Consider the following 10,000-nt stretch of genomic DNA (forward strand, 5'->3'; position numbering starts at 1 on the left):
AATAGCAACTGAACACATGAAATATAGCCTGTTAAAATGTAATTCAATGACATTTCAAGCTTTGAAGAACATGAAAACAGAAATACATTAGAAACTTCAAACTTAATTGTCACCTGTGACATTTTAACCAATGACACCAATGGTCACAAAAAGTACTAGAAGTCACACAAATACTAGATAAATATCAGCCATGGTAATGAATCCATGTTACCATACGGTAACATCCACCCTTCTGCTCAAATCTGCTTGTTTGTAGTAATTTAGTGTGTTAATAGTAAATCAAATCAAAATTTCTTGACAACCCTTCTTTTATCTGGATTCGTCAGAAGCTTGAGTTTTGTCTTTTTCTTGATTGATACAACCCTGAAACATAAAAAAAAAATAGAATTACAAGGAAAAAATTAATTGTGTCAAAATCACAGTTTTATGTGAGATGTCATAATATCATATTTGTAAATAGAAATACAGCTGAAAACATAATTTTTTGGTGGCACTTTGTAATATCCAATATCAAGTGTTGCTTGTGACAATGTAAAATAGCGATGACACCAAAGTTCAACTTACCTTTTCTGCCTGGCACGCTGGAAAGGCAAATGAAAGTGCTGCACTTCAAAGACTGGTAAGAAGGGTGGATCAAAATTGCGAATCGCCATTTAACGAAACAAACTTCCACGTGTTCACGCATGCCGTGTTGCTTGTGACAAATGACACCAAAACCAATAAACCTCAATATCGGAAAAACAGTATACATTTACTCCAAGATTTGAATTCAGATAGTAAATCTATGCATTTTTTCATAATAAAACATTTTATAACCATTAAATATGAGCTTTAAAGTTTCGTGTCGAGTCTTAGTATTGTGCTGTGTTTGATGACACCAAAGGTCACAAGCAACACCAACTTTTTAAGAACTCTATATGAAACTTAATCAGAAATGTAATATACTGCAATTGTGTTTAAAAGTAAATTTTGACCTTATACTATTAGTCAAATTTCAATCACGTGAGCTAAAACATCACATTTAATTTCTACATGATTTCTAAAAAGGTGATGCGTTGACCTCGTTTTAAGCACATGCCAAACAGCATTCAAATTTCACTTTCAATTTGTTGAACATAGTATGTTGAGCTATCTCATTTTATCTCTTCTTCATATTACCAATTGATTACAAGCATTAACCCAATGAAAACAGCCCATAATTAAGTAAAAATCAAATTTTCTTAACACTGGTATCAGGCGGGCACCTTTTGACCTTGGCTCATATATATATATATATATATATATATATATAATTTGTAAACATTTGGGTGTATTTTATCAAAGTAAAGGGATACAACCCTTGAAAGAGAAAAAAGATGTTTCCAATTTTTAAATACTGATTATCTCCCTTGATTAACATGTGAAATTTTTGGTGCAATGCACGTTCAAGTGAATCGGATCAGGAAGTTAGGGTTTGAATCTTGATGGAATGCACTGTTGTTTTTATTTTCCTTTTTTCTCACGGCACTTCATTGTTTTGGTGCTTTTGTCCCACACAATCATATCTAAAAACTGATTTTATAGCGGAGGTTTTGACTTGTAGATTACCTAAAATCTATTGGAAAGGATGGTACCAAAGGGAAATAACCTCATTATTAAATATGGCTTGTTATAGCATCTTCATCATCATCTTCATCATCATCATCATCATCACCAACACCATCGTCACTATGATCATCATTATCTTTATCATCACCACCACCATCACCATCCTCTGCTCCTCGCTGTCCTCCAGTGCCACAGTAGCCAATCTCCAACAGAAGCTAGAACAGGTGACAGCTGACAACTGCCTGATGAAGGAAGACCTGGCCATTGCCAAGAACACCATCCTCACCCTCCAGTCCCAGACGTCTGCTCTGGAGAGTGAGAAAGACACAGCGACCTTTGACCTACAGAAACAGATTCAGGTAGGACTTTTGTTTATTTTGAGCTTTTATATAGAGCAATATCCATTAAATGTGCTCGAATTACTTTAAAAAGTGTCCATGAACAACAGCAACACTTAACATTTAGAACAAGACATGACGCCTGTTTGGTGGTATTATAATTTTTTTTCGACAGAAACAACAATGTTAACATTGTTGACAACGGTAGGGGCTGCCTGAAGCCGGTGATCGTAAAATACTAACGAAAGAGTGAAAATGGAGAGGCTTCGTATGGGAACAAAACAGACAATGGACGTTTCGGGTACAAACCCTTCGTCAGCACAACAATACACTAATAAACGTTTATTAGTGTATTGTTGTGCTGACAAAGGGTTTGTACCCGAAACGTCCATTGTCTGTTTTGTTTCCATACGAAGCCTCTCCATTGTCACTCTAACGACATTGTTCTCATTTTACACCCGAGTATGGTGTGTGAGTAAAGAGTCTTTTCAAGGAATCAGTGTGGTGCCCAAAGCTTGTATGTCGACAACTGAGTTTTGATCCACCGATCGTGAAAATCAGGACTTCAGAGGTTTGATCCATCAACCTTGATATGTTTTTACATGGATTCCGTGACATAACTTCAAACTTTTATCTTCTTTTTTTTTTTGATTGTCTTGTACTGTTCACAGGCGGCAAAACAAGACATTGACGTGGAGAGAGAGACGTACAACCGTAACAGAGAAGGTCTGGACACCATGTACTCCGAGGCCAAGAAACAGTTGCATGATGAAACAAGATTGAGATTGGTGAGGAAGGCAGAAGAAAAAGTCTAAGGCATTCACTGAAAAGAGTCTGAAATATAAGGGGGCATGGCTTGAGATAGGTGCTTGTTGATGAGGAAGATAGAAGACTGGAAAGAGTCTAAGATACAAAGGGGCGGGGCTTTAGACAGGGTGTAGTGAAGATGAAAGACTGGCATTGGTCTGAAATATAAGGGGGTGGGGCTTGAGATAGGATGTAGTGAAGATGAAAGACTGAAAAGAGTCTGAACTATTAGGGGGCATGGCTTGAGTTGAGTCCTTAGAACAGGCTCTTTATTCACATTCTGCTTCAACTGCATAGTGTTCCTCTCACGGCTAAGCAGAGTTGTACCAGTAAGGTTGTGGGTTCAGCACCCATCGCCAGGAAGTTTTTATTCTCTGTTGTCTTCTGGCACTTTTCTACTCACTTCATTTTCTGTTATCATTTTTCTTCTAATATTGTGATGTACAAAATAAATCTGATAAAGAAAAATGTTCCATTGAATCGTAATGAATGTGATGGTTTTTCTTTATTTAATGAGGAGAGGGTTGTATGTTTTTGTTTGGTCTAGTGGTATGACACTCACCTTCGGATCAAAAGGTCCTGGGTTTAAGTCCCACTCTGAGCAGTGCATAGTTGAGTCCTTAGAAACGGCTCTTTACTCACATTCTCTCACCGCACTCAGGTATAAAATGAGTAACTGGCCCTTAAAGCATTGTCTCTGTCTGAAAAAAAAATGTAATTACGTCTAATTGGTGTCATGTTCTGTCCTGCATGTCTTATAGTGTTGCTGTTGGCTAGGGACCCCTGCTAATTCGCTTTGAGCACGTTAAGTGGATATAAAAGCTCAAAACTTTTAAACACATGCAGATTTAGGTGTGAGTACAATTTTCAGACAAAGGCAGTGTTGCTTTGCACCAAGAGCAACCTCTGAATCTAATGTCCATTTCAGCTGGGAAGAAGTAAATGAGGCAAATAATGGGGTGAAATGTTTGAGTGGATAAGGCAATTTTGACACCTATGCTCAGTTGCATGAGTTTTTTTTTGTGATACTTCCATTTCTATGACATCAGCCTGAACAGACTGGCGCCAATTGTTGGAAGTGACACAAGGCCAGTGCTGGTCTTCAGTGAGTTGATGATTGAAAGAGAATGGTAGGGAGGATGGAGGAAAGGTTAATTGGGTCCAGATTTTTTTTCTTAGTTGCTGTATCATGATGGTACAGCTGATTAGCTTATAAGCTTTATATCATCATCATGATCATCATGGCTTATCCTTCCTGGGTGTGGCCTCTGCAACTGCCAACTGAAACAAGCATCTGTCCTGCGCCATCCTTCCACATTCAGTCAAGTCACTGGCTTATTCATCCATTCGCTGATGTCTTGTGACCATCTTCTTCTTGGTCTCCCTCTCCCTCTTTTACCCTCCACAATACCTCTAGAAAAATTTTGTTCAAGGGTGTCACGTCTCTTGATATGTCCAAAAAAGGCAAGTTTTAGTTTCTGTATCATCTTGATGAGATATGGCTCCCCAATGCCCAGGGACTCTTTCACATTTTTGTTAGTTTCCTTTGCAGAGAATTTTCCTGTAGCATTTCATTTCAAATGCATTATATGCATCCCAAAAACAATTATTACAATTTTTTTTCTCTGCTTTTGCCTTTTCAAACATTTTCCTCTGATGAAAGCTCATGTAATGTGTGCGGCTATGGGGTCTTGTGGTATGGCACTCACTTATGAATTGAAAGGCATTGGGTTTGAGCCTCGCTCAGCGCATAGTTGAGTCCTTGGGAAAGACTATTTACTCACATTCTCTCACCGTACTCAGGTGTAAAATGAGTACCTGGCCGTTAACAGCATTGTCTTTGTCCGAAAAAATTATAATATCGCCTAACAGGCATCATGTCCCGTCCTACATGTTAAGTGTTGCTGTTGGCCAGGGACCCCTTGCAAGGCACCGAGCACGTTATTGGATATTGCTCTATATAAAAGCTCCCTTTTTTTTTTTAATGTGTTAATGAAAATGTCCGTGTTTGTTTCAGGATGTTGAGAAAGAGCTGGAGATGCAGATTGCAATGAAGACAGAGATGGAGGTGGCCTTACGTCTGCTGGAGAAGGATATCCATGAGAAACAAGACACGGTGATTGGCTTGAGGAAACAGATCGATGACGTCAAAACTATCAACCTGGAACTCTACAACAAACTACAGGTGAGTGGCCGTGTCTGTGTGATGGAAATGGGTGAGGGGATGTGTGTGTGTTTGTCGATGTGTCGTGTATGTTTTGTGTTGAGGCTTGCAAATACAATTGTGTGTCTGTGAATGTGAGTTTGTGTGTTTTTGTGAGAATGTGTGTTTTTTTTTGTATTTTTTTTTTTTTTAATTTGTGGATGAGTTCTATACGTGTCTGTCTTTGTGCAGTTGTGTCGTATGACATTCACTTTCGGATCGGAAGATCCTCGGTTCAAGCTTCACTCGGCATAGTTGAGTCCTTGGAAAAGACTCCTTACTCACATTCTCTCACCGTACTCGGGTGTAAAATGAGTACCTGACCGTTGGCAACCTTGTCTCTGTCATAAAAAAAAATTGTAATACCGCCTAACAGGTATCATGCCTCGTTCTACATGTTACGTGTTGCTGTTGGTCAGGGACCCTTTGCAAGCGGTTTGAGCGTGTTTAGTGAATATTGCGCCTTATAAAAGTTCAAGTTTTTTGGGGGTTTTTTTGTTTGTTTCTTTTCGTTTTTGTTTTTTTAATATGTGTCAATTGCAAACTTGCTACATTGACCACCCCCCCTTGGTAGCTTTTGAGAAAGGTTGACTCTTGCTTTCTCTTATGTCCCTTGACCGGAATGAAAACGGTCTGCGGTTAATTTTTATTCCTTATTTTTCTCTGCCGTGCGTATGGTTTTTAAGTGTTATTGGCTGGGTGAGGTTCCTGGCCTCCCATAGTGGGCAGGGAGGCACTTACTGTGTCTTCTATCCCCCTCTACATGTTTTCCAATTTGATTTCTGTTTGTCTTGGAATGAGATTACTTGGTTTTGCCCTGGCCCTTGGCTGAGAGGGAAACAGTCAAATGCATAGTTATTGTTTTGGGAGATGATATTTTTTTCCTTATAAATCATCTCTCTGTTATGTATTGTAATGTTTGTTATTTTGAATGTATAATTTAAGCATTTGAGTGTATTCCTCTTTGTGGGATCTTGTGGTGGTGTATGGGTGAGACATTTAGGTGATCTCAAACTAAGTACACTGATAGTGTGCTCTTGGAATCTACATCTGTTCCCTTTTTGAACCACTCCCCTTTGTCTTACTCCCCCCCCCCCCCCCCCCCCCCCCCCCAAGTCCTTTTTTATTGTACGTCTAGAATCTTTTCACTATCCAAATTTCTTCATTTTTACTGGCGCTGATATGACCTAAATGTGTTGCAAGTGCTGTAAAACCCTTAAAAACAAAACAAACAAACAAGTATTATTGGCTGAAGAGGGGTTTTGAGCTCGAAGCGTTCTGTGTTTGGTATTTTGTACTTGTTCGAAGCCGTTGTTTTGTTCATTATCCATAGCTTCTAGAATCTTAGAATTACTTTAGCTTGACTATCACAAAGGGAAAAATGGAGAAGTGACAAGTGCGAGATGAATATCTATAGAGGTGATTGATGTGTAAGAAAAGAAGTAGCCCAATCTGAAATGCTGTTTGTGTTAGTGTGTGTGTGTGTGTGTATGTGCATGTTCGTGTTTGTGTGTGTGTGTGTAGTATGTGTTAGATTTTGTTTTGTTATATGAAGACGATTTTTTTAAAATTTAACCTTTATTTCTGCCTTTAATTTCTACTCCATTAAATACCATTTTTCAGATTTTCATCTTTCACAAGTCACAAAATGTTTGAGAATTTTTGAAAAATAAACCCCAAAATATCAACAACAACAACAACAACAACAACAACAACAACAACAACAACAACAACAACAACTTAGCAATAGAAAAAATAATTAATCTTTAAAACAACAACAAAATAACCTTTAAAAAAATCAACGAAAAACAAAATTTAAAAAAACAACCAAAAATGTAACAAGATAAATAGAACCAACGACCAAACTCTTTGTCCTGTGAATTTTATTTCGTCATTTAATCTTTTCTTTCGGATTAAAAGAAAAAGACTTCTCTTCCTAATGGATTCTAAAATTATTCTCTTCGTCACAAGTGAATAAATGTCTACTTACATAATATGATTTCAATTCCTAACAAACAGAATAAGATAAATGTGTCTACCCAAAAAAAATACTTGTTACCGCTTTATTTACACAAGCAATTTTTTGCTTTTTTCTTTTGACTAGAGTATCATGATAGTTTACTCAAATAATTGTAATTGACAAACATTCCCCTGTTTGAATGTTCTGTAACATTTCTTTCTTTATTTCTATTTTATATAAACTGGAAAGCCGCCATTTTTTTGGGGAACAATATTGGTCATCAAAAAAATATCATACAATCTACATATATATATACAGGTCAAAAGATCTGTTAGGGTTAGGGCCTTCAATTTATCAAAAAGTTTATATATTATAGATACAGGTCAAAAGATCTGTTAGGGCTTTTTATTGACTTTTATCTCGATGAACTGAATGCCAAGATCAGCAAAGGCACAAAACGCCTAATACGCTGGAAAACTATACTATACTATACTAATCTACAATGTCTGTCTTTATGTCGAAGCAAATCTTTTCACAGGATATTTTGTCCCGGTTCTATTTTTAAAAATGTGCCTCACAGTTTTTTTCTTTTTCTTTTAGTCTTAACTGGGATGGCATGATATGTGTATATGTTCAGAAAATGACGATTTATGAGGTAGCTAAACATGAAGTGGTAGCTAAAGTATTTAAATTGTAAATATTGATGATCGGATCAAACCTCTGAAGTTCCAATTTTCACGATCAATGAATCAAAACTCTGGTGTACATACGAGCTTTGCACACCATGTTTTATTTAATTTTGGGCTCTGACGTCAGCAGAGGTCTGATCCACCCACAATTTTTTTTAAAAACACGGTGCACAAAGCAGAACTCGTATGTAGACTTCAGAGGTTTGACCAGCCGATCGTGAAAATCGGGACTTCAGAGGTTTGGTCCGACGACCATCGATAGGTAGTATCCTAGCAGATTGAAATATATTTTTAATTACTGGAGAAAGGTAGAGAAATATTGTAAAGACTGATGACGTAAACGTGGATGGAGAAATGGTGTCTTTCATTCAAAACTGGGGAACGGTTGGGAATGACTTTATTTGGTGTCAATTTTCCTAGTTTTTTGGCGGTTTATTTTGTCCATCCATGTGTACCATTTTGTCTCAACTGTTTTGTTGATGTTTCTCTTTAAACGGCCTTTTTTTTTTTTTTTGGTAATTGTCAATTTACTGATTTGTCAAGTGTGATCCGACGGTTGCAAATAGACTTTGGAGTTATTGTCCATGGTTTGCTTAAATATCCTCTTGCTGATCAACATTTTTATTTATATATTTTTATTTATTCATTAATTAACTAATATATTTATTTATTCATTTATGTATTTATTCTTCGCCTCTATTTTATTGACTCAGTTATTCATTTATTTATTAATTCGTTTAATAAATGTTCTTTTTTTATTCATTTATCAATTTTGATTTGATACTTTATTTACTATTTATTTATCTGTGTACTTATTTATTTACACATCATTTCTACATTTATCTATTTGTTTATTTTCTGCTTTCTTGTTATTGAAGTTTATTTATAGTTTGTTGATACTGGTATCATGTTCTTTTTTTTTAAAATTAATGACGGTAGATGGCATACTCAAGTGAGTAACATTATCGTAAATGAAGTAACCTTGGATATTGTAAATGAAGTAACCTTGGATATCGTAAATGAGGTAACCTCAGATACAGAGTTTTTTAAAATCTGTATATTGTCAAACATGGATTATGAATAGCAGAAATAAATTTACATAATACAGGGGGGAGAGAGAAAAAATTATCAAAAAACGGGAGACGACTCTGCAGTTTAATATTTAGGATATCATGAAAAGAGTTATCCATCTTAGTATTTGACCTTTTAGAATTCAATCTTTTGATGTGACATTTTGATGTGGTTTCGTTGATGGAAGGCACCAAAATTTGCTTTATTTATATTATTTATAATGCATCGATCATCATCACCAATAGGGAATGAGATTATCGGAAGAGTAGCGTCCCTTGATTGGACGTCACCCATGGTCTGTGACGTCACCGGCGGAAAAGTTATTAGAGAGAGAACGTCATGTCGATTGTGCGCATTCGTCCAACCAACATGATGTTCTATCTCTAATAACTTTTCCGCCGGTGACGTCAGAGTCTATGGGTGACGTCCAATCAAGGGACGCTACTCTTCCGATAATCTCATTCCCTATCTTGAAACGTTAACTAACCATTCCTCCAAGAAATACTGAAATACGTATAATTTTTAGTTTTTAAAAAATTAAATTAGATTTCACGCCCCATCCAACAACGATTTTTTTACTATGGGATATCTAAGCATATATCTTGCTATCTAATTCCTATCAGTGAGAAGATGGTTTAGAGAAATGCTGAGGTTCACGTTAGTCTGAGGCGGAAATAACTTGATTTTTACATTTTTAAAAAATAATTATTTATTTATTTTTAAAGCAGAGATTCGCTCAGTCCATTAAAAATTGGAAACGAAATGATTTAACATTGGGGTTAATGGAGACGAAAGGTGTGTTGAGTGCTCGAGGTTGATTTCGTGATGATTATAGGAGTATTCCGTGTCATTATGGTAATCCTTGACTCGTGGAAATGGGAAAATAGTGTATAATATGTGTCAGTGCATGACATAATCAGTAGGAAGGTGAACATTTTGGATTTGCCTTTTTTGGGTTGGTTTTTTTTTTTTTTTTTTTTTTTCTGAAAGAATATGCTCCCCTGAGCATTTTAATCTTTATTTGAAGTAAATCGGGTGAGATGTCATGAAGTTATGGTCAGATGTATGAACAAGATATCCTGCAACTTTTTTCAAATTTAATACTTTTTCAACTTGACTTGCTGTAAAAAAATATTTAGAAGTGAAATTAATCTTTGATATTTCCCGAAGATGTAAAAAAAAAAAGGGTTGATATAATCATTTATGACAAGAACTCATTTTGGATAAAAATTGACATTCTAACTAAACTTGGCAATATCTCAGTTCAAACCTTTTCACCATCCAACTGATTATGTCATTCATTGTAACGCGATTGATGTTTTATATAATTAATGCTACGAAGTTG

General features: G+C 36.1%; 1 protein-coding gene across 1 annotated transcript in view; it reads left to right on the forward strand.

Annotated features, from left to right (window-relative positions):
- Positions 1 to 10,000, forward strand: part of LOC144972314 (RUN and FYVE domain-containing protein 2-like) — an 82,427-nt gene that overhangs the window by 30,879 nt on the left and 41,548 nt on the right. The window contains 3 exon segments of the mRNA XM_078913407.1: positions 1,775 to 1,946; positions 2,597 to 2,713; positions 4,750 to 4,917. Of these exon segments, the coding sequence (XP_078769533.1) occupies positions 1,775 to 1,946; positions 2,597 to 2,713; positions 4,750 to 4,917 (457 nt within the window).

Source organism: Berghia stephanieae, chromosome 5 (assembly GCF_034508935.2).
Source record: "Berghia stephanieae isolate SIO BIC M18660-M18661 chromosome 5, UCSD_Bste_1.3, whole genome shotgun sequence".
Classification (NCBI taxonomy): domain Eukaryota; kingdom Metazoa; phylum Mollusca; class Gastropoda; order Nudibranchia; family Aeolidiidae; genus Berghia; species Berghia stephanieae.